This window comes from Martes martes (genome assembly GCF_963455335.1).
Source record: "Martes martes genome assembly, chromosome: X".
Classification (NCBI taxonomy): domain Eukaryota; kingdom Metazoa; phylum Chordata; class Mammalia; order Carnivora; family Mustelidae; genus Martes; species Martes martes.
Window position 1 is genome coordinate 102,489,380 of NC_137897.1, and position 25,661 is coordinate 102,515,040.

The 25,661-nt window shown below is 38.7% G+C and overlaps 1 protein-coding gene across 3 annotated transcripts in view; it reads right to left on the reverse strand.

Moving 5' to 3' along the window:
* The window catches only part of ENOX2 (ecto-NOX disulfide-thiol exchanger 2), a 258,742-nt gene that overhangs the window by 20,214 nt on the left and 212,867 nt on the right, over window positions 1-25,661 (reverse strand). For all 3 annotated transcript variants that reach the window (XM_080794862.1, XM_080794861.1, XM_080794863.1), the window contains 5 exons: window positions 23,022-23,228; window positions 17,296-17,529; window positions 14,544-14,756; window positions 12,555-12,661; window positions 3,897-4,011 (listed from right to left, as the gene is read on the reverse strand). In XM_080794862.1, coding sequence (XP_080650988.1) covers window positions 3,897-4,011; window positions 12,555-12,661; window positions 14,544-14,756; window positions 17,296-17,529; window positions 23,022-23,228 — 876 coding nt within the window. The remainder of the gene's footprint in view (window positions 1-3,896; window positions 4,012-12,554; window positions 12,662-14,543; window positions 14,757-17,295; window positions 17,530-23,021; window positions 23,229-25,661) is intronic.

A 25,661-nucleotide genomic window follows, 5' to 3' on the forward strand; every position in this document is an offset into this window, starting at 1 on the left:
AACAAACCATCAGAAGCCAGGAGAGAGGCAAGGAACAGATTCTCTCTCACAGCCCTGAAGAGGAATGCACCCTGATGACACCTTAATCTCAGGCTTCTGGCTTCCAGAACTGTAAGGCAATAAACTTCTATTGTTTAAGCTACTCAGTTTGAGGTACTTGTTTGCAGTAGCCCTAAAGAACTAATATGACCGCTGACCCTCCAGTCTCCTAGGCTAGGAAACCTAGACTCATCTCAAATTCTTGCCTTTCCTTCATCATCTATATCCAATCTGGTGCCAAAGACTAGTTATTCTTCTGAAGTGACTCCTAGCATCTTTAATCCTATATTTTCTATTATATCCTTTTCTTTTACTATTTTATCTGAGTTCCCATTACCTTCACTCTAGTCTCAGGATTCATCATTTTATATCTAAATTCCTATAAAAGTCTCTGGCAGGTTTCTCTTTTTACAAAATTTATTTCCTAAATAAATTTATTTCCTTTTATCATACTAGTGCCATGATTAAGACATGCTTATAGTGCCATATTGTCTATTATGCTAAATGTAACCTTGGCATTCATGGTTCCCCATAATCTGGACCTATCTTGTCCACTCAATCTTTTATCCCCCTATACTCATCATCTTTATTTCCCTCTCTGAGCCCTGTTCCTTCTCCTTTCCTGCCTCCGTATCAAGAAACTTTCTTACTCTCCTTCTTCTCATCCAAACCTGTTCATCTTTCAAGATACCAATCAATTTTCACGGAATGCAATTACTCTGGCCACACTAATATCTCTTGACCTTGCTGCATTCTAATCAGTATCTTACAGGTTAGAACCAAGTGGTATTTCTTATATTTTATGTAAATTTGCACTTACTGCACTTCTATTTCCATAACCTTATAAGATGCAGTTCTTGTTAATTAATTGATCGAGCTCTGAAAGAGGGAATAATGAGAGGTGAGGGAGGGAAGGAAGGAGATTGGAAACCAAAATAAGTGAAAACTTTGGCTAGAACAATGAAGGAGAATGAGTCTCAATGTTTTCCAAATGTGCTCCCTGAACCACCAGCATCTAAATTGTTTAGGATGCCTAATAAAATGCAAATTCCTGAACTTCATTATGGGTCTATTTAATCAAACCCTGCACCCCAGAAAATCTGATTTTTTAAAGGTAACCCAATGATGCTTATATATATCAGATCTGAGAACCACTAGTCTACGTGGAGAAGGCAGACAGTAGATGCTGAAAAGGAACAGCTCTTCCTAGGTTTACTAGGCACATGTACTTTCCATCATGGCTAACAATAGAACGATTTTACACTATTATGATTTGCTTTGATGTGATTCCCCCTCTTCAACACATTGCTTTGAGCACAGCAGTTCTTTCTTCCACAGCAAGAAGGTTTCCAGTAGTACATCACAAATATGGGCTGGGTAATATAGAATCCCTTGAAGAATAGAAATTTTGTTACTAAGTTACCAAGGAAAGGTAATTGAGACTGCTAGGCTAGCTGTGACTCTTGCTTTCTTCAGGAAGTAAAATTTAACCAGACACATGCTTTAGGCTCCTGGAATTTAAGTTCGGTAGCATGGAGAGAGAAAAAAAAACAACAACTCTGAGATCTAATGCTTAAGCTTTTAATTGGAACCAAGTGAAACTAAAACATGCAGCTGATTTAGATAAAACCTAAGGACCCACTTACTGGCTCACACTGAGCAGGATTTCTGCAGTTGACTACTACAAAAGCAAGATAACAAAATTAGATACGATCGAAGGGAAGAAAAATGCACAAAAGTCCTTGAATTAAAATGAATTGAAACCTTCTGGGAGAAAAGCTATTTGGTAAGCTCCATTAAGTCTATTGTAGATAGCTTTATTTGACAAAGCAGCATCCTGGCATGTGGAACAGGAAAGAAAATAGCTATAAGATGATCTGTCAGGGAGTTTCCAGTCTCTAAACGAATAAGATTCTGTGCAGTAGCCAATACAGCTTTTAACTCAAAAGAAATACAGAAGCAAAATGCAATTATATAACACTAGTAAGTGCATTTAATCTGTATCTCCCATACACCCTCCTTCCCCCAATAACTCCTTAAATTCAGCAATTTATCAAGCAAATATTCAAACTTATGGTCACATTCATTTCAGGGGAACATTGGATTAACACTGTATACAATACTGCAGATACTGAGATGGAGACAGTTCTATAAGTCAAAGATTAGTCAGCTATAAAACATCTTGGCTAAGCACTTAACTAATTTGAATAACTCAATTATTATGAAACTTTTTTTTTAGCTATAAGTTTATAGTATGCATTTGCAGTAATTAGTTCACTATTCTGAAAATATTATCTACTGATTACAAAGGATTTATTCAATATATATGGAGTTTCAGATGTTTAGGGATCTAAGATATGGTAGAAATAGAGGAAATTCAGATGTAACAGCTACAAATGCCTTTAAAAAGGCATTTTAAAAAAGTCTGATTTGGTAGTGCCTTTCCTTAAGAGTTTGGTAGTGCCTTTCCTTAAGAGTTTCTGTTCATGGAGTAAAGATTCTAGGGCCACTCAAGTGGCTATAAGAGCTGCTGACTTCAATATGCAAGTACTGAAACCAAGAAATTCTGATTTGCATTATAGTCGATTGGTTGTCTGTTGGTCTCTGTCTCTGTCTCTCTCTCTCTATCTCTCTCTTTCTCTCTCTCTCTCTCTCACACACACACACACACACACACCACACAGTAGGGACAGTTTGCTAAGATATCTCCAATGCCTAGCACAGTGTTTGGCATGCAATAGTTATTAAATGAATGAATTTGTTTAGCCATCCCAACATTCCTGTTAGATGGTTGTATAATGTACTTCTTACAAGGATGGGACCTGAGCTCAGTGGGACAGAAGTCCTTCCGGCGTCAAGAGGAACACAGCTGGGACTAGAACTCAGGTCCTCTAACTTTAGGTCCAGTGCTTTGTCCATTGTACGTTACTGACTCCTAAGACTATCTAGAATGGCTTACCTGAAAACACTGGACTTTTGGCTGATATTTTAATCTCCCTTCTGCTAATTCTCTCCCTGGTTTGTTATGAAATTGAAAGGCAGTGTAGTGTCATATTGTTCAGCAGGTTTGCCTTATGAGTTCCACTGGGGACCCACAGTCTCGTGGCCGGTCTCATGGTGAGGCCTGACTACACTAAGAGCAAAAGTGTTTACCCAAACATCTGTCTGTAGACTCCTGTTTGGTTCCCAATAAACCCCTTAGTAACCACAATAAAAGGCAGGAGATAGGTAGACTGTCATATATTATAGATATTTCCCCTTAGTTGGTAGAGTCTCTTTTAATTTTGTGATTCTTTAAAGAAAAATATTTAATTTATATGAAGATAAATTTATCAAAAGTATCTTTTATGATTTCTATCTTTGAAGACCTTCATCCCAAATTATATAACCAACTCCTATATTTTCCAGAATTTATTTTGGTAAGTTTTTAAAAAATTTAAATATTAAATCCATCTGTTACTAATACTGGTATAAGGTATATATATGATGTAGGGATCTAACTACTTTTTAAAATGTTTGGCTAGTTGTCTATTTATGTGTAAGCTCTCTTATGATTTCTACCACAGAATATATTATTAATAAATCCAAATCAAGTGCTGCCTAAATTTCTAGCCCTCCTAAGAGAAGACAGTCCACTTTTAATTTGGGACTGTAATGGAAGATGGGAGTGAATAAAAAGATCCTTAGCTACAGGGTTGATATTCAACCACTGTGTACTTCTATGGCTTTACCAATTGTTTCTAGCTGGTTCCAGGCTGACGGTTTTGTGCCCATAACTTACTGGATGTTAGAAGTTTTAAAATATCATCCCTGCAAGTAGATGCTAATTAAATGAAACAAAGCAGAATTATCTTTACCTGATTCCTCAGTTTCTTTTGTTTCTGTGGTTTCTTCTATTTCCTCATCGGACATCTCCATTTCTTCTTCACGTCTGATTCCCATTAATTCATCATTATGTATGTTGCGAATTTCCTAAGGTTAAAAGTTATGCTTTGTTAGTGGGGAAGCTTTGAAAATATTGAAGAAATGAACAGAGTTAAGGATAAGATGAAGCAGGGTTTTTTGACATATGAAAAAACTTCAGAGTACTCCTAAGGCAAGAACAAAGGGGCACACTGGGGCTGAAACTGTCTTGAAAGACAAAGCAGACTTTGTACATTCTGTCTTCCATAAGGCATTCTTTCCATATCCAGAGCTCTGGCAGTTGATGATTCTTATATTCCTCCTATATTAGAAAGTACTGTTGGTCATGAAAGGCCTCTCACCTCTTACGTGGATTTCTGGACTTTCCTTGAAGGGTTCTGCCATTTTCACCTTCCCACATCAAATTCTTTAATTTTGCATCTCCATCCTCTTCCCTCTCTACTTACAGACTTACTCAACAGAACTCTTAATCTAACTTTTGCAGGTTTAGAAGTTAACATTAAAAATGAGCTGTCAGGAGTGAACTTCTATCAGATGAACTTTTCCAAGGATAATAACTATACTCTGAACAAGACACAAAATCAAACCAAGCCAAATCCCTAACTACTTGATGGCACTGGGGAGCGAACGAAAGCAGGCATATCCTAAAGAATGGCTGACACTTGGAAGAAGGATGTGGGTCTCTCAGTTTTTTAAGAGCCTTTTAGTCTGACAGCAGACAACAGTTAGCTCACGGGGTGGCTACATTTTTAACAGCAAACCCTGTCTTTATGCTTTAAAGAAATCAAGAAGATAGCCACAGGAAAGTGAGGAAGGGATCCCAGAAAGGAGACAGCCAAAGAGAGAGAGAGAGAGATCCAAATTCTGCCTGTAATAGCTGCTCAAATTTCTGCATGACCCTTGAACCATGGAAGCACAGGACAGATTTCAAACAAAACAGCTAAGTCTAAAAAAAACTGAACCTAGATTTGAGCTGCTAAGAGAGATAATTTCCAGCTTAAAATCGATTAAGTAAATTGACCATTAAAACAAAAGAAACTGAAGTCAATCTTCTTTGGAAGAACATAACAAAATTAACATAACAGAATATAACCAGAGCCTTAAAAGAAAAATATTCAAAAAATGCAGGCAAAGCCCCAAATTACTTGATTTACAAACAACTAAGATGAGATGACCCACCTTCAATAGAAAAGATTATCAACAGAAATAAAACTTGAAATGAACCAGATATGGCAGTTAGCAGACAAGGAGTTAAAGCAGCTATTAAAACTATCTCGATGATGGAAAGGAAACATGCTCATAATGAATGAAAAGATAGGAAATCTTGGCAGAGAAACAGAAACTTTAAAAAAGAACCAACTGAAAATTCTAAAACTGAAAATATAATATCCAAAATAAAAATAACGGCTGAGCCTAACTTTACAATAGAGATGTCAGAACAAAGACAGAACTTAAAGAGAGAACAATACAAATTTATCCAATCTGAAGAACAGAGAAACTAACTGGAATCACAGAGTGGAGAGATGCAATGATTCAAGATACTTGAAGAAAAAATAGTTGAAGATGTCTCAACTTTGATGAAAGACATTAATCTATATATTTGAAGAACTCAGGGAAGCCCAAGCAGGAGATGTGTGAAAAAGGTATGTCTAAGAACATCATAGTCAAATTGCTACAAACTAAAACATTAAGAGAAACTCTTTTTAGTTAGCTAAACTCATTGTGATAATCATTTCACAATCCATGTAGGTCAAATCATAATACTGTGTATCTTAAACTTATACAGTACTATATGTCAGTTCTACTCTCAGTAAAACTGGAAGAATAGAGGAACTCTTAAAAGCATCCAGAAAAAAAAAGACATATTATATACAAGGAGACAATCCGAATACTTTGATTTCTTTCAGAAACAATATAGGCCAGAAGTCAGGAGAACATTATCTTTAAAGTGCAGGAAGAAACAAAAATATCTCTTTATTCAGAATTCTGTATGCAGAGAAAAATTCTTTGAAGAATGAAGATGAATTAAATCTATTTTCAGACAATGTAAATGCAAGAATTTGTCATCTAAAGATTTACACTATAAGAAATGTGGAAGAAAGTTCCTTAGGCTGGAGGGAAGTGCTACCAGCTATAAACACAGATCTTCACGTAGGCATGAAGAACTTTTTGCAAATGACAGAGATCACACTGGAAAAGTCACTTAAAAAAAAAGACAGCATGAAAACTGTGCATTTTAGAGCACTTTGCAATCATTTAGAGGCCACTTAATGCCTGTCAGAGGCTTCTCAGCACTGAGCTGAGAATTCCCTGCCTATGTTAGCCCCAGTTGGGCCATAATACAGGAAATATCCAACGCTGTCTGGTGAAAACTGCCTCCATTTAGGGGGATTATAAATATTTCAAATGGATTTCTTAATAATTAATGCTATAGTTAATCAGTATCTCAACTAATATTCTCCTTTCTTATGCCTTTTACTGGGAAAAACGATAATTTCTATATCAAGATAAGTTTTCACTACAAATAAATTAAAGTCCCTTTTAAAAACACAAGGTACTCAGTATTTTCTTTTTTTTTAAAGGTTTATTTATTTATTTATTTATTTGACAGACAGAGATCACAGGTAGGCAGAGAGGCAGGCAGAGAGAGAGAGGAGGAAGCAGGCTCCCCACTGAACAGAGAGCCCGATGCGGGACTCGACCCCAGGACCCTGGGATCATGACCCGAGCCGAAAGCAGAGGCTTTAACCCACTGAGCCACCCAGGTTCCCGAGGTACTCAGTATTTTCACAGGTAGTTAAGAGGTAATAGAAAAACAGAAATAATAGAAAATAGAACTACTAACATAGCATCTCTCACGTGCTACAGGGGCATTACTTAAAATAGAAGAAAACAGTGACTTGCTTGAGAAAAATGAACTTTAAAGGGCTGTGTCAAGAGAGAGATTTGCTATGTCTTATTCAAACTCATTGCAAAGAGAAGAAAGGAACTGCTCATTTTTAAGAATTCATTCTGTCTTAGGAGTCTGGGTTTCAGTTATCATCAAAGAACAGTTACTGGCAAGGTGATTATAATGAGGTTTGACACTGGCAAATTCGAATATTGTACAACTTGTGGCATCAGGAAAAGTTGTGGTTCTCCTAGTTGCCTAACAAAAATGTAGCCTGTCAGAGGGTGTAAGCAGAGACTGATTCTCAATTCACAAACATGTCATCTGACTCTGGGAAAGTTACTGTGCTTCTCAGCAGAGTAAACTGTGTTCCTTCTAGGGAAATGTCCCGGGGCAGGAAGATCTAACTGAGAGATAAGACATGCCTGGTAGCTGCTCAGCCCTACAAAACATATTTCTGCTTCCAGCTGGGCAAGAAAGCATAATCTCTTCTGAGAAGCATAAAAAGTTCAATAACTAAGTAATACAGCTTATCTAGAGGTCTTTCATGTCTTCAGAAATCTCTAGAAACAGAAAGACCTATGGGTAAATTTTACCTCAAAGCCTGAAAATACCTCAGGAACAAGAGTTACCAATTCCTTTAGCTGATACTGAAATGAGGGTAAGAAAAACTAAGGGGACCTTGTTCTCCATTGTTCAGTCAGGCATGCAAAGTGGCCGAGCTCAGAGACTGCTAACTAACCATCAGGCAGTCCCCCTTAGCTACAAAGAAACTAAGCCCTGTATCGTTACTCTCCTATAAATATCCAATAGAAAGACACATGAATAGGATAAAGGCAAAGAGAACATCAGAGGTTATAGGGTATCATAGCAAGGCAAACTCATGAGGAGCATTTAGCAGATGACAGTACCCCTAAGTAAAGCAAGTACATTTTTAATTCTATGAAAGCCTTACCTTTAAAGCACTTGATATCTAAGATACCTATTTCTGTCTCTCTGGTTGGGTCAAGAAAGCTCTATTTTGGGAAGCAAACCCTAACAAATACCTTCAGAGTGAAGGACTAAAAGGTAAATCCTTAGGGTAATTTCCCTAAGGAAGATACTCTACCTAGCTGGGGCATAGGTACAGGTAGGAGGAGGACTCTGAGCCACTGAAGTGCAGGCAGCAAGGGAACTAGCTGTCTCCCAGATTTGCCCCCTTTCCTAGCCTGACATTTGGATCTAGGGCTGAAACCAAAAGAGTGGCAATGGCAGGCATAAACATTTTCTGGAAGTTTTCATTTATAAATCTCCACCTGAAATTGAATGGGCCGTGTCACCGAGAGACTGTATTGAAAACGGAAAGATAGCCCTCCTCAAGTTTCTTTTTTTTTTTTTTTTTAAAGATTTTATTTATTTATTTGACAGACAGAGATCACAAGTAGGCAGAGAGGCAGGCAGAGAGAGAAGGGAGGAAGCAGGCTCCCTGCTGAGCAGAGAGCCCGATGCGGGGCTCGATCCCAGGACCCTGGGATCATGACCTGAGCCGAAGGCAGCGGCTTTAACCCACTGAGCCACCCAGGCGCCCTCTCCTCAAGTTTCTATTCCATTCTCCTGACTACAGTTAACCTATGATATTTTTCATTTGAACAGCAAACTGTTAGTGATTTCTATAAACACATTATGACTTTGAGTCTGTTTTAATGATAACTTTTTCTGACACTTAGAAATTCACAAACTGTTCCACAATGGAGGGGAAAGAACTTTAACATGGAATTAAACTGAAATCGGAGACAGAGGAAAATGCACAGAAAGAATCACCTTTGTACCAGCTGACATTTAAAATTTATGATAAAGTAAGCAAATTGCAATCATTGTACATTAAGTATCTAATTCTATAGTTCCACAAAAAGTTATGTGAACTTAAATTCATCTTACTCACTTGTTATGATAGTAACAAGGTTATCAGTAAAGCAAAGTTCCTTTTTAATAGTGTAACAAAACTACTTACCTAGACTTTCAACATTAACAAGATACTTGGTGAGGAAGGGGTCAGATGAAGGAATGGAAAGGAACAGATAGCTTCTAGACTTACACAGAAATTTGAATCTGAGCTATCATTCAGTACAATGAAGCAAAGCACAAACACAAGTTCCTAATGCCCATTGTATGATACACATGGAAATAAAAACTAGGTTGATCCAAACTGTGTTAACAGGTGTTCTGATGCCTGAAAGCTAACAGCTAGTATTAGAACACATGGGTCCTAAAACAAGGGTATGCGGATCACTTGAACAATCTGCAAACAGTTCTTTAGAGTTTGGAATGGTAGACTCAGAAATCTAGAGAGAAAGTTATTTTAGCAATCACGGTATCTCATTTTATAAGAATGCTAGCAATTGTCAAGTCCCTTTTCCTCTGGCCCGATGGTATAAAATCTCATAGCGGGGACGATGCAAGTGGATCTGTTCTAGTGCCTACTGCTACGGCTCTAGTTTCTATATATCATCCAAGGTTTAGTGTCTAATCTAGGCCAGCTTCTCAGTGAGAGAAACACACGGTTTTAAACAGTTCTATAGGAAAAGAGTTTCTACAGTAGAGAGAGCTGTCAGTAAAGTAATTGTAGATACGGATTTTTAGTAAAGAGAGGAACTTTAGCTTTCTCTTATTACCCTTTTCAATTATATCAGTAGGAGCCTCACACACATATAAATCAGGAAAGTAAACCAATGAAAGACTTATTAGCAAACTAGTTACTGAGGTGGAGGTGAGAGCCTGAGCTCCCTGAAGGTGGGGACTTTCCCTTCTTAACAACCCCACTCTCAGCAGAGTAAGACACTGTTGGCTGCTGGTAGGATGACAGTAAGACAAGGAACAGGTCCTTTGTGACATGAGGAGGGTACTGGCTAGGTCATTCTCAAAGGCAACTGGCGAAAAAGGCTCAATGTCAGAAACTTTCACCTTAATGAAACCTCTGGCTTAGGAATTGTAGCTTTGAACCACAGGCCAAGAAACAGATGGTCTAGTTGGTTTAAGCCACTAAGATGCTCTGGTTCTCAGTGGGGTGCTCAGAGACAGCCCCAATTTAAGAGGATGGCAGTCACTTTCTAGAGTTTCCTATTATCAAGTTAAAGTATGCAGAGGTTAAAAAAAGCCATGATTTAAAGAGGTACCCATGTAAAGTAGATGAGGTCTTTTTTAGGTTTGGGAAATGCAATGCCAGAGGAAGGTCATGAGCTATGTTCCACTTTCAGTAGTTTTACTTATCAAGGTTGAGGTATTCAAGGTAGGCCTTAATTTAGTCCAATCCAATAGGCAGGAAGCATTTTTCTGGGTTTCTACAAAGTCTACAAAATACATTATGAAACATGTAGCTTTTAACAGTCATGCTAGCCATGTGCTTTATCCTCATCACTCTGTCAAGGAAGCTCTGCCACAATATTAGATAATAGGGTGGATAGCTCTCCTCTACAGGCCAGAGAAATGTCCAGCTTATAGACTATCTTTGCTGAGAAGATAATTAAACTCAAGTATGTACCCACCAGAGAGGCAGGCTTGATAGAACTATACTTCTCTCCAGAGAGCCTTGATAAATAATATTCATGGAAATATTTTATTGCAAAGTCATTTATAGAAGGGCTGTGGTCTGGACAAGTCAGTGCTCAAACCAGAGGTTCCCTTCCTCCTATGAAAAGACATTTTTATACTGGCAGGGCTTTCCACTGGGAGGGGGGGCAGTTCAGACACCTTTTTCCCACCCTGAGAATGGATACATCTGTATATATATTGAAGAAAAGTAGAGACTTAAAACTGCTTTTCTACAATTATAAGACATATTGAGCATTCTCCCTCAAACTTTATTCTTCTGAACTGCTCAGACTAAAGAGTGGATATTTTCAATTTAGGGTATTAAACTCCACTCCCCACCCTTGATCACTTTCTTTACCTTTCTAGCTCCCTGACGGCAAAGACCATCTCGTCCTGAATTGCCTGTCATAATGCCTCAGACAGAGAATGTGCTTCAGTTAACTTTTGAATTGAAATGTTGAATTTTGTTTGTTGAGGCTCAACAAAGTCAGGTAGCCCTAGGATTCTGAAATCATCTTGTGCTACTATAAGACAATAGCTCCCTGTTTTGTTCCTAATTCTCTTTTTAAAAATAATTTGAAATATCATGAGCTTTGTATTATTCTATTTATCCATTGTGATGTCTTCAGGGAGTTCTCTTCGGTGACTCCCAGGTTCCTTTGCTGAGCCAGAACTGATGGCTCAGAAGCTATCAGTTTATGAACATGGTTTGGCTTATTTTCCTCTAAATGCTCTTCACAGTTTTCAAATTGTTGCCACACAAACTATGCCATGTATTCTCATGAAGGACAGAAAGAACAGATTGCTATCTTCATTTTATAGGTTAGGAAATTGAGGTCCACGAAGATTAAATGACTCACTCAAGAGCACAAGACAGTTTACATCAACACTCCGAGAAGAATTTCTAGTTTTGAACTGATCACTTACTAACTGTATAATCTGAGTACATCCCTTAACATTTCTGTGTCTCAGTTTCTTCACGTGTAAACCATGGCTATCATATCTAGTTATTATCCCTTATGGAGTTAAGAATAATAAACTGAAATATTACTATTTGTCATTTATATAGCATTTACTTTTTTCAAACTCTACATATCTCTTTTCTCATTTAATCCCACACGACTGGTTTCATTATATCTCCAATTTACAGGTGAAGAAATAGAGACCGAAAATGTCTGACTAACTTGGTCAAAGTCACAGAGCTGCAATGTGTCAGAGCTGTGATCTAGATTCTCTGACTCCAGATCCAGTGCTCTTTCCACTATACCACATCTACTGGAAGCTCACGTAAGTGAGACAAACAATGTGAAAGTGCTTTATAAAATGTAAATGCCTTAAAAATGCTATATAAATGTCAAGGAATATGACAACCTGCTACCACACTAGCAAAAAGGACTCAGAAGCAAAGTTGAAAAAGCTGCTGGACACACAGATCAAAAGTGTCAGGGGCTGGGTAAGGAAGCTGCCCACAGGAACAGAAGAACTTGAAGTACAGGTAACACCATTCCAAAGGTAGATCTGTGAAAACAAACCTCCCATCTTGGTTTTAAATCTTGGACTCAGGATAGCAACCTAATCACATCAGACATACTCTGTGCTAAAAGTCACCAGAGCACAAGTGCAGAGCTAGGTGTCAACCTTAATCTGAAATCAGAGTCCTCTGTTACCTTTAAAGCTGCCACCTATAAAGATGACTGAGTAGATTTGATCAAAGAGGCTCAGAAATTTCAACGCTCCAATGTAACACCAGTGTGGACTTTCAAGATGCTCTAATAAATGTAAGACAGCCCGAATGTTTCTAACATTAGACACACGGGTCAGTAATTATCATTGTACTCAAGACTAGCTAGCTTCGAGAAGTAAACTTACAATTATCACAGCTATATTTTCACTACTCAGGTTTTCATCTAGCAGAATGCATTCAAGACAACACATGCACATTTATTACCCTTTTGGCAGCACATGGTCTGGTCACAGTGACAGGCTATAGAACACACATCTTAGTGTTTCATTAGAGCCTTGTTGTGACCATGGGGGCTTGGCACTATTTAACTCTGACTAAACTCCAAATCAATAACTTGTTAAAGAAAGAAACTGTCCCCCTGAGGGGCTACCAGAGTGAAAAGTTACCAACCTCAGCTTGTTTGCACCAAACGCTGATATTTTTACGCTGGGCTTTTGTGAAATGGTCCCATGCCTTCTGTTTGGAGGCGGAATGGTACACAGCTACTATCTGCTCAACTGCAGTGTCAGATCAGCAGTTGAATCAGGTCGGAGTATCATCCAGGGTTGGCGAAAGAGAGGAGAAAAGAAATAAGAGAAGCATCAGGCTTGTTACATCTCTCATATGACACCAGTAGGCTATGGTTGTGCTCAGAAAACGTTACATGTGTTGGGGTACCATGAAAGACTCAAGGGCAGAGATACCAATATACAGAATGAAGAAAGGGAACTCCAGAAGGTTTGGGGTGAAATGGTGACTAAATTTTTAATACAGGCAGTCTGTATTTATCCAGGCAGGTGAGGCAAGAGTTGCGGTGAATGTGACTTAGTACTAATGTAATTTAGTACTAATGACCCAGCACAGCATGGCAGTGAGTGGCAAACTTGTACCAGCTCCTTCTGACCATAGGCTTCTTTTATAAAGAAAATGAGCTTGCATACTTGACTTCAACAGAATCCATCCTATTGTTATCCTGAGGTATATTGAACCAGAAGCATTGAATCAGAACCCAAGATGAATGGAATCTATTTTAAGTCTACGTAGATGGGCTTGTTGACTGGAGAAATAGAAGTTTTATGGAAGAATACTGTGCAAGTGCAGTCCTAAAGCATATTTTTCAGAGTCTCTTTAAAAATGTCAGACAGAAAAATGTGTACAAATACTCTGGTGCTTTTACCTAACCAGCTCAAGAGAAGGGAAACTTAGACAAGACTTTTTTCGGGGAGAGAAACAGAAGGATAAGAGCCTCTTCCTGGTGGGTAGTCACAGTAAGAAAATCCAGAGGTGTTATTTTTTTTCTTTACAGCCCTGATTGTAACCTGTCTGTGAATGATTTAGGGATTTATAGTTCCATGATGCTCGCTGCTCTTTTTTTCTATTTGTTTTGAAGTCCTAAAAACATGTGCTTTCTCTGCCTGGATTCTATGCCCATATATATTTTCAAAATAAAAATGGAAAATGAAAGAACTCTTCCTTAATCCTAATTATGTGTGAGTCAAGTGTGGGAAGTCACATATGGGAAGAGTGGGCCTTAATTGTTTAAAAGCCAAATCATAAAACTATACTCTTATTTTTAAGGTGAATATATTTCCTTACTCAAAAAAAAAGAGTGCATAGTTGCATAATATGTTGAACTAAAAATATCAGTTGAGAATTTTTCTAATCTGTCTCATTTAAGAGTCCTTGTAAAGGTTTGTAGTAGTTCTTCTCCTTCTCCTTCTTCTTTTTTTGTGCAAAAAGGTGGTTTTATTTAAGTACAGGGACAGGACTCATGGGCAGAGAGAGCTGCCAGGAGTATTACTTCTTTTTGAAAATGGCCATTTTGATGGCCTCCCATCCCACCCAGTGTCTATAACATCCAGACAAAAAAAAAGAAAAAAAAGAAGAAGAAGAAAGCAAAGTGAAAACAACAGGTAGAAGTAGCAAATTTGGCTTCTATTCAATCACCCTGGGAAACATAATTACACTTTCACTAAAATGAAGTATCTGAGAAAACATAATATGATAATGATGCAAATCTGAAGCACAGAGCTTATAAATGCTGATTCTGTAATCTAACTTTAGCAGTGAAATACCAAACTTTCCACTGAGGCCTGAGGCTGCTTATAACTTACTTTGAAAACAAGCAAAAGTAAAAGCACAGGACCGTGGTTCGGTGTTGGTGTTTCTAAGGAGATGAAGGAGATATAACAGAAAAAAATGAATACAGGAGGTGCCCACATGTATCCCATTAAACTGGAGCTTGGGCATTTGGCAATCTAAGGAGAGCACAAGGCAGTGAAGAAGGGGTCCTTGCCCCTCGACACAGGATGGCTTTGTAAGCCTGGTTCCCTCGTGGGGAATGTGGAGTCTAAGTGAAGCACCCTCTCACCCTTCCACAGAACTCTGACTTCTACTCACATTGAATGAGAATTCCAGAAAGGGCCTGCTTGAATTTCTCCTTTGCTTCTTCCATGTCTTTCTCATGGGCAGCTTTCTCATTCACCAGGCGGCGAACGTGGCTGTTGGCCGACTGGATCATAGAGTAGAAGTTGTTGGCACTGCGACGGTTCACCTCTCCTCGTTCAATCCAGGTGAGCAAGGTCTGCACAGCTTCTGAGAATTTGGAGTCATCTGAAAAGAGGATTTTTCAAATCATCAAAAGTAACCATGTCTCTATCTACCCAACAGGCTGGCAAGGAGACCACCGTGGCTCGTTGGAAGTGGTTGTTAAATGAACTGCGGAGGATGAGGAGCTGTGCGTGCACCCACAGGCAGCAGGTAGCCAGGTTGGCTGAAAGGACGAAAGATCCCAAAAGTCGTCAGACTGGTGGCAGTCTATGAAGAATTTTCAGAAAGGGAATTGTTTCTTCTTTTTTAAAAAACATTTTCTTTGCTAATAGAGAGTTTACTGATTAGAGTAAAAGTTTACTGATTAGCGTTTTCACGTATTGAGAATTTCTTAACCTCTCTGACTGTGTGTATGTGTGTGCAGGTGTGTAATGTATGAATTAGCAATGAGAGGACTTCAGAACCCTACATTCCTGTTTTTTTAATAAGGAAAAGTAAACCTGAGTCTTGAGTTAGCTTGAATTTGATAGTAACTTTATCCTGGATCCATAAAATCACAGTGTTGGAAGGAGCCTTAAGAAAGAGTTACTCGGTAGTTCTTTAGGCATCAACACTTACATTTTTGACCTTTTATAGCATTACTCCTGCATTCAGTCCACAGCCCCAGGCTTTTCACTCAGTCCCAGTCACAGTCTATTTTGATGTAATTCATTCTATTTCTACATTTCTCCACATCCTGATTCTCTTGCCTGAGGAACCCTCCAAGTAGATTTCTGCAGCTAGTTAGGAGTTGTTCCCTGATGTTAAAATAGTAGCACAACTTATCCAAAGCTTCTGGCCCAGCTTCCTGAGATAGGCACTTATATATTCTGTCAGAGGCTCCTGAGAGAGAGATCCATTAGCATCCCACTGAAGGCCTGTTCTAGGGCTCCACATTCCCTGTCTGGCCAGAAACCCTTATGTCCACTGGAATAGCTCTCACTGTGGTTTTAACTTCTTGCCTCTTGCCATTTTTCAGTGTAGACATATAATGAGAGGTAAGCCTCCCCTTTAAAACAACTTTTCATTTCATTACTTGCATACAATCTTTATGTCTGCTGCTCATTTTTTGCATGAGGTCCACACACTATCACATTCATTCTCTAAAAAAAAAAAAATCAGATTGACTTATTTGTTGTGTTATGAACATGACGTTTTACCAATGCTTTCAGCCATTCCAGCTTTTCAGAATGTACCATTGTTTCTGTCTCTACTCTATGTCTCTCTTCTCTTACAGGAAGACAAAATCAATCCAAATGAAGGATTTCTTTTTTAAAAAAAAAGATTTTATTTAGAGAGAGAGATCACAAGTAGGCGGGGCGGGGGTGGGGGGAAGCAGGCTCCCTGCTGAGCAGAAAGTCCAATGTGGGGCTCGATCCCAGGACCCTGAGACCGTGACCTGAGCCGAAGGCAGAGGCTTAACTCACTGAGCCACCCAGGTGCTCCTAAATGAAGGATTTCTTAAAATGTGTGAATCCCTTAGGCTATATGTTGCAAACAAGTTTGGTGAATGAGACCTATTTGGAAAGTGGAATTAGCAGCACCGTGCTGAGTCTAGAGCACAAGAAGCAGGGAAAATTCATACTATTAGAGCCAGGTTGGTCTCATCAACAAGATCAATAGGATACCAGCATTCATCCAATAAAATCAACCATATTTGGAGAATGAAAAAGACCAGATTTGAATTACTACCACAGGAGGCCAGGCAGGGCAATTAATGTTAAATTAGAATAATGGCTCTGAGAGTCAAGCTGGGGAAACAGGAACAAAAACTAAAGGGAGGGGACGCCTGGGTGGCTCAGTTGGTTAAGCCGCTGCCTCCGGCTCAGGTCACGATCCCGGGGTCCTGGGATCGAGTCCCGCATTGGGTTCCTTGCTTGGCTGGGAGCCTGCTTCTCTCCCTGCCTCTGCCTGCCTCTCTGCCTGCTTGTGTGTACTCTCTCTCTCTCTCTGTTAAAAAAAAAAAAAAAAAACTAAAGGGAGAACCGTCTGATTTAGCAATGTCTCGAAGTCTCCACAATCACCACATGAAATAAGTTGGCCATTTTAAGTGATTGAAGAAGTCGTCTTTTGGTTGGTGGTAACTAAGTCTCCGAGCAATCTAAGAATGGACACTGTGACCACTCTCTGGGTCCCCATTTTCTCATCTGTGGAAAGGGATTTTTACCAGAGTTTTCCAGGGTGACATCCATCAACTTCTATCATTCAAAAGCAACTTGTTATCCACAATGAAATGGGATGCTGACAGGTCCCAAGTCATGAATCACAGCTAAAATTCTCTGATGTAGAAAAGTGGGAAAAATGTATCTTGTCCTACTCATGTTTGGAGAGAAAAACGCCATCCTTTGAGGCAGTGAAGGAGAGACACAGGTGTGAGGGACAAATTTTTCTCATTCTTCAGTTACTAGGTACACCTCTCTATCTGCAAAACTCTAACACAAGAAATGCTTAGAATCCGTTAGTGGGAAATTCAAAGGATAACTGCCAACAATGCAAATATATTTATTAAATTTCCCCAAAGAAAGGAGTTCTTTTAATCACAAAGCTCAAGTGCTTTCTGTACCTTTTAGTTTTTCAGCAACAATGCTGCATTCGTGATCTGAATAGTGGACCACTGGTGGTGGGGATGGCGGGCGCAATCTTTCTTCTTCCATCCTTCTACGGTGGCGCTCCTCCCTTGCGAGCATACGTTGTTTGCATTCCCACTCATACAGGTCATCTCGAGCCTGTGCAAAATCAACGTGGAGCCGGCCTGTATCCTTCTTGTCAGTGCTGGAGCCCAGGCGAATGCGGTAACCTAAGTGCACAAGAGGCAGAGAGAGGAGTACAAGAGTAGCTTAGTGGGAACAACTGTTAAGTACTTTTCGAAGTTTAGTGCTTCCAATGTGGTTGTAGCAGTTTCCAGTGACCACACAACCTTAAATTCTCTCCCCACTACTAGCGAGGTGAACCATCAAAAGACTTGGAGTATAGTTCCATTTCTGATCACAGTTTACTATTCTATGGGTTGGGGCAATCTTGTTCCTAGGAATTCTATTCCTTCATCTGTCACCCCACCCCTGGCAGAGGGAGCCTCTAGGGGTAATGGTATTAAGAATGATGCCTTATATGGTGCCTCATAAGGCACCATGGGTTAGAAAGAATGAGAAAGGAAGCCTCAAATTATGGTGTTTTTGGATAACTTCAGGAGTGTCAGTCATACTACTATATAGAATTTTGATAAAATTTAAATGGATCAGCTTGACATTTCAATCTCCCAAATTACTTCCTAGGTGTATTTGGCAACCCTGAACCTTTTTTTTCTGGGAAAAAATGGATATGATGGGGAGTCGTATGTGAACCAGGTGATACATAATTTGGGATCCTTAAAAAGAAGAGGTAGTGTGCTTACAATCTAGTGGTATAAGATCAGAATTCAGAAAACTAGGATTCAAGTCCATAAGTCCACTTTTTGTGCCAGCTGTACTACCCAAGTTAAATCTATTAATAAAAATGTGAAAAACACTTATTAAATTTTCATTAGCTTTTTAAGTTTCAGAAGCTGAGCTAGCTGCTTCCACACACATTTATCTCACTTCATTCTCAGCATAAGCTTGCAGACCAACTCCTGCTTTTAAATAACTAAAAATATGGAAAATATATATGAAACAATGGTTTTTAAGATATTGGACATTGGGCCTTGAAGACAGAGATCACTGAGAGACAAGAAGCAAATGAAGTGATCCCTATGATTTTTCCAGTTGATTTTCCAACATGGAGAGTTTCCAGGCCTCAGGACAGGGAGGGGGGAACTCAGTCAAGGCATGGTGATCTCCCTGAGTTGAAGAGACTGAACTAGGAATCCAGGGAGACTATGGCAGACAGAGTTTATATGGCAGAGTACTGGAAGGAAGAAAGCTATACAAAGAAAGAACTTCAGAGATCTGCAGAGGGTCCTCCATTATTATTTAGCTGCACATTGATTGTGTGTGTGTGTGTGTGTGTGTGTGGAAACTACCTATGCATTAGAGGTAACAACCCCCGGAGCTCACATGGGGCTGGGAACAGTTCTCTTCTCCACAAGCCAGAGCAGGGAAAAAAATGGATAATTCACAGAGTACTGAGTAGAGTAGTCAGAGGGTTTTGCCTTAGTGGAGAAAAATGAGCTCTAGACTAAATCCTGCTCTGGTTCTATTGAACAAAGCTTAAAAAACAAGACCTACAAGGATAAAAATGTTTCCATGTTACTTAACTGCATCCCAGAACAAAGTTCAAGAATATTTATAGGAATGAAAAATTTCTGGTACCCAATACAGTAAAATTCATAATGTTTGGTATCCAATAAAAAAATTACCCAATATTCAAAATCACAAGAATGATTTAAAAAATCAACCAATCAAAACAGACCCAGAAGTGATACAGATAATATAATTAATATAAAAGGACATAAAAACAATTATTATAATCAGATTTTATACACTTAAGAAGTTAGAGAAAATGTAACCATATTAACTAGTAACATGAAAGACATAAAAAATAACCAAAATCAAATTTCTAGAGATTTGAAATGCAATGTCTAAGTTGAAAAAAATTCACTGAATGGGACAAATGGCAAATTAGACACTGCAGAAGAAAAGATTAATGAACTTGAAGACACAGTAATATAAGCTATTCAAAATGAAATATGGAGGAAAAGGACTGAAAGAAAATGAACAGAGTACCAACGAGATGTGGGACAATTTCAAGGGGCCTACTATAGCCTAATTGGGGCCCTGACTGGAGAGAGGGGAGGGAACAGAAAAAAAATATTTGAAGAAATAAGGACAGAAAAATGTCCAAATTTAATGAAAACTCAGAGATCTAAGAATTTCAATGAAACTCAAGTGCAAGAAACATGAAGGAACTTATACCAGGCATATAATAATCAAATTTCTCAACATCAGTAATAAAAAAAGAGAATAATCTTAAAAGCTTCCATAGACTTAAGACATGTGCAGAGAAACAAAAAGATAACATCATATTTCTTGTTGGAAACAAAACAAGCAAGAAGATAATGAAGTAACATCTGAGAGAGAGAAAAAAAAAAAACTGTCCACCCAGAATTCTACATCCAGAGAACATCTCTTTAAAAAAGAAAGGTAGGTTGGCACCTGGGTGGCTCAGTGGGTTAAAGCCTGTGCCTTGGGCTCAGGTCATGATCCCAGGGTCCTAGGATCAAGCCCCACATCGGGCTCTCTGCTCCGTGGAGAGCTGCTTTCTCCTCTCTCTCTGCCTGCCTCTCTGCCTACTTGTGATCTCTGTCTGTCAAAGAAATAAATAAATTCTTAAAAAAAAAAGAAAGGTAGAATAAATTCCTTTTGATATACACAAATGTGGAAAGAATTAATCAGGAGCAGACTTGTACTATAAAAATTGTTAAAGGAAATTCAAGCACAGGGAAAATGATACCAAATGGAAATTTGAGTCTATACCAAGGAAGGAAGAGCATACATAATATATGATTCCATTTATATGAAGCTCTAGAAAATGCACACGAATCTGACAGACAATGGAGCAGTGGTGGCCTGGGAAGAGAAGGGTAGGGTAGGAGGAAGGGATCACAAAAGGAGTACGAAGGAAGCTTTTGGGGGGAGGTAAATATGTCCATTATTTTGACTGTAGTGATGGTTTCATAGCGGTATGTATGTGTCAGTAAAACCAAACTGTATTTTTGAAATATGTGAATTTCATTGTATGTCAATTATTATACTTCAATGAAGCTTTTATAAAGAATAATGCCCCTTAACACTAAAACCACTACACATTCTTTTTTAGAAAGAGGAAGAATAAATACATTTCATGAGCACATTTTATCAGGGCTCTTTACAATTTACAATGCACTTTCACACTTAGTCCTCTTATTTGATCATCTGAGCCATCAGAAAAATGGCTATTAATGATTACCTTGCCTATTCTCCTAGGATCATGGAGAGGATCAAACAAGAAGATGATATGAAAGCTTGGTATAAACACATAACAGATACTGTGATGTTATGAGATTGGTACATTGTGCACAATGCCAGTTCCCTAAGATGCTCAAACTCCAATAGAAAAAATGGTTATTTCTACATTCCCAGCTCCTTTTCTAAAGGATTTTTGTTTGTTTTAATCAGCCATCCTATTCAGGGCATTTCTATCACTTATGAGATTTCAGGGAGTGGGTTCAAATTTAAAGGGCAAAATTTAGTTATTTTCACATCACTGATGATTGCAATCCCCTTTCCCCTGGCGGCCTTGAAAATGTTTCTAGGACATAGTTGTTGCCACAGAGCATGTTTAGATGGATGTTTAGATGGATACCTCCTGAGCAGCATGTCGTCTTTTATGTACAACTCTTCAGAGTTTTGCAAGACCTTTAAGTTTTTATTAAAAGTCTATTGTGGAATGCTCTATTATCATTCCTAAGTGCTATCAAATCTTCTGCACATTTTACAGCACTTAGCAAATGTAGTAAGAGTATGCTACATCTCAATAACCAAATTATGGAAGCAGCCCAAGCATCCATTGATAGATGAATGGATAAAAAAGAGGTAGTATAGCCCAATGTTCATAGCAGCAATGTCCACAAGAGCCAAACTGTGGAAAGAGTTGAGATGCCCTTCAACAGATGAATGGATAAAGAAGATGCGGTCCATATATACAATGGAATATTACTCAGCCATCACAAATAATAAATACCCAACTTTTACATCAATATGGATGGGACTGGAGGAGATTATGCTGAATGAAATAAGTCAAGCGGAGAAGGTCAATTATCATATGATTTCACTTACTTGTAGAACTTAAGGAATAGAATGGAGGACATTAGGAGAAGAAAGGGAAAAATGAAGGGGGGAAATTGGAGGGGAAGATGAATCATGAGAGACTGTGGAGTCCAAGAAACAAACTGAGGATTTTAGAGGAGAGGAGGTGGGGGATGGGTTGGCCCAGTGATGGGTATTAAGGAGGGCATGTATTGCATGGAGCACTGAGTATTATACATAAACAATGAACCTTGGAGCACTACATCAAAAACAAATGATGTACTGTATGGTGACTAACATAACAATAAAAAATAAAAAAAAATAAAAATAAAGGTAGTGAAAATAAAAAAAAGAAGAGATAGTATATATACACAATGGAATATTATTCAGCCATAAAAAGAATGCAATCCTGTCATTTGTAATGACATGGATGAATTTAGAGAGTATTATGCTAAGTGAAATAAGTCAGAGAAAGACAAATATCGTATGATTTCATCCATATGTGGAATTTAAGATACAATACAAATGAGCAAAGGGGAAAAAAAGAGAGAGACAAACCAAGAAATAGACTCTTAACAATAGAGAACAATCTGATGGTTACCAGAGGGGAGGTGGGTGGGGGGATGGAGGAAATAGGTGATGGGGATTAAGGAGTGCACTTGTTGGGATGAGCTCTGGGTGATGTATGGAAGTGCTGAATCACTATATTGTATACCTGAAACTAATATAACACTATATGCTAACTAACTGGAAGTAAAATTAAAAAAATTAATAAAAAGGAATATTCTACATCTTCTTCCTCCTCTCTTTCCCTGTTACCAGCCTACTTTTTCATACTCTCATTACATTTTCCCTGGCCTGTTGCAACAGGCATCTAACTGACCTCCCCTCTTCCTCGGGATTCGAAGTTAAATAAGACACAGTCCCTTCCCTTAAGGACTTCATACTCTTGTCAGGGAGGCAGATGTGGAAAGAGACAGTTCTAGCATGGTGCTATAGGTGTCATGCTAGGAGGAAACACTGGGTACTGTGGAAGTGTTAAGGAAGGGGTGCCCAGACCAGCCTGGGGCACAGTGGGAAGAGAAGTCAGAGAAAGCTTTCCAGAAGAGGTTATGCTTGAACTGGAGCTTTGAGGTGTGAGGATGTATATATGGCAGGTGGGATGGAAAAGGTAATTATAGTCAGAGGAAAAAGCATAAAACACCACGGCACATTCTGAGAACTAGAATTAGCTTAGTGTGGTTAGGACATGGTATGTAAGTGATGGACTAGGAGATGGTGTTATGAGGTAAGCCAAATAATCAAGGACCTCAGATGTGACAAGTAAGGAGTTTTGGATAACGGAGACAACTGAGAACTGCTAAAGAATTTTAAAGTAAGAAGTTGGGTGCAAACATTCATTTTCCAACTCTGAAGGCAAGAGGGGATACCATTAAGCCTCAACTTTATCTGCCACAAATGCAAATACACTGATCCGCAATCTCTGCATTGTGTCTGGTGGACACAATGCTCATAACTAAACACCTACCAGAAAGATAAAGGGCTTTGTCCACCATGTACTCCTCAGCAAAGCGAATGTGACAAAAGTTCTTTTTGCTCTTCCGAATAGCAATGATCTCTCCACACTGTTCGAACACTTCCACGATGATCTGCTCTGTCCCATTTTCAGGTAGGCCACCCACAAATACTGTTTTGCACCCTGGTGGTCGTTCTCGAGTTGCAGGAGGTGGAAGATCTGAGTGGAATTATAAAAGCAATTAAATTAAAAATTAGATTACAAAATTAAGATGTTTGCTTGGGACAGACCTCTTAGAAAACTAACATGTCCCAGAGATAGCTGTATGGTCCCCATCAGACTTTGACCCAAGTGCCAGAAGCATGTGGCCTCTGAGGCACTCATCTCTGCTCCACAGAACATGGAAATCATTTTATTCAATGGTTTGGTGACCACGATGCCTAAACGATAAAGACTCGGACCCATTTGTCTGTCCCATTCAGAGTTCTTTAACTCTGTTCTTTACTTTTGTTATGACAACTCAGCTATGCCCTATTCTCAGTCATTTTTGCTAAGATGACAGTTGGGGAGAAATCCCACTCACTTTAAATTCTTACTTTCTGGAATTCTTGGAACCAAGGTCCCCTGAGAGAAGGGTTGCTTAATTCAGTTTATAGTTAACTAAATTATCTGTTCATGCTTACTGAAGGAACTGTTTCAGAATTAATTTGACAATGATGGGGTAAACATTTACAAAAATATTTACGGGTACCAGAATGATTTGGCTGACAAAGTCAGCCACACTATAAACCATCCTTTCTAGGTTTTTGTCTTTTGATACCAGTGAGTCCTTCTTCCAATTTCTGGCTGGAGAGGTGAGGTCCAGAGTCAATCCTGCAGCATTTAGAGGAAGTATGAAAGACAGCAGAGAAAGTAAGCTCATCTGGGAAATCATTAACTAAAGTGAGATAAATTTGGCTATAGAGAGTCATTAAAAACCTACTTAATGGATGATTCTCCCTCTGCTAAAAAAAAAATATGCTTTCTACTCACTCATCTTATACATAAAGCCTGTTGTATCTGCCAGCTCTGTCTTGCTATTTGTATGTATCCAAGCATTTTCCAAGCAAAATTCTACAGTTCACAGCCCAACAAAACAAAGCATGATGGTCAAGAGTTTTTTTAGTGTTGGTTTTGTATGTGCAAGGATTTATTTTGTGTAATCCATTCTTTCCATTCAGCTCCGTACAATAATTCTCCCAGCTCAAGATTTGGAGAGCTCAACAACTAGTGATTACAGCTCCCATGCAAAAATAAATGAGTCTCACTTGTAGATCAGGCCAAGGTCCCCACTTGACGCTTATCCAAGTTGGCAAGTGGATGATTTGGGAACCTCCTTGGGTATGAGCATCTCTAGCTTCCTCATTTTGCTACCACTCTCTGTCTTATCAGTGTGGCTCAGAATAATCAGGTTCTCATGATGCTCTCTTCCCCTCTATTTAGTCAATAAAAGGGGTAAAGGGATTCAGGGAACTTATAAAGTTTCTGTTAATCTTAAAAATTTCTGTCATTTCAAGAACTCACTTTGTACTCTTTTGTTCCATAGGAGAAGTTTAAAAGGAAAACGAAGATAACCTAGTGAACAGGAATCTGAAATGTCTTAGTCATGGGCACTGGCACAATTTGATTTTAGCCAAAAATGGGAAAAATGAGGTCCAGAATCTCTTGAGACTTCTGCTTCTGAATTTTTAAGGAATGGAAGGATTCTAGTATCATACACTTCCAGTGATTCTCAATTCTGACAGCACATTTGAATCAACTTGAGATTCAAACAAACAAAAAAATCCTGGGCCCACTCCAATGAGTGATTTAATTAGTATGGACACAGCCTGTGCATTGTTTTTTAAAAGCTCCTTAGGCAACTCTAATGGTAGCTAGGATTGAAAACCACTGACTTGGTTTAAACTTTTCACATTATGGAGAAAAACCTTAGCTGCATGAGGCTGAGTGACTCATTCAAGGTCACCAAATTAGACAGAAAGAGAAGGAACATGAACTTGGAGCAGGCAAACCTGGATTTAAACCTTAACTTAGTAACTGTCTGTAGGACCTTGTAAAAATTACATAACGTGAGAACCTTATTCGTTCATCTGTAAAATAGGGATACTGTCTTCCACCCTACAAGGGTTTTTGTAGGATAATAATCTACTGTCTAGATTGCAAGTGGTACAATGCCTACCACTTGATAGGTTCCCAATAAATAGTAGTTACTGTAGCATTATTATGATTATTTACTGTTATAGAACCCGGGTTTCCTGATTACCAGTCTGAGGCTTTCTAAAGCCCTACCACAAGTCTGGAGTGGAGTGGTTGCTTAAGACCTGGACTTCTCAATTCCCAGCTCCTTGCTTTATCCAGATCTTCAGATAAGGCTTGGTTTGGGAAGGAATCACTCTTCTCAATAGAGGAATCTACAGCTGTGAAGACACATATGGTTTTGACCATGGAACACAGAGCCATGTTTTCAAATCAAGGGCTTTAGCTGAAAATCCTGTTTTAGAATCATTCTGAAGTTTACTATTTAAGGAATTTGATTGTAAAGAAACTTTTTGTGGAGCAAATGATCAGCTTTTTATATTATTTAAGTTTTTTTAGTTAGGTCTACCTTTTGGT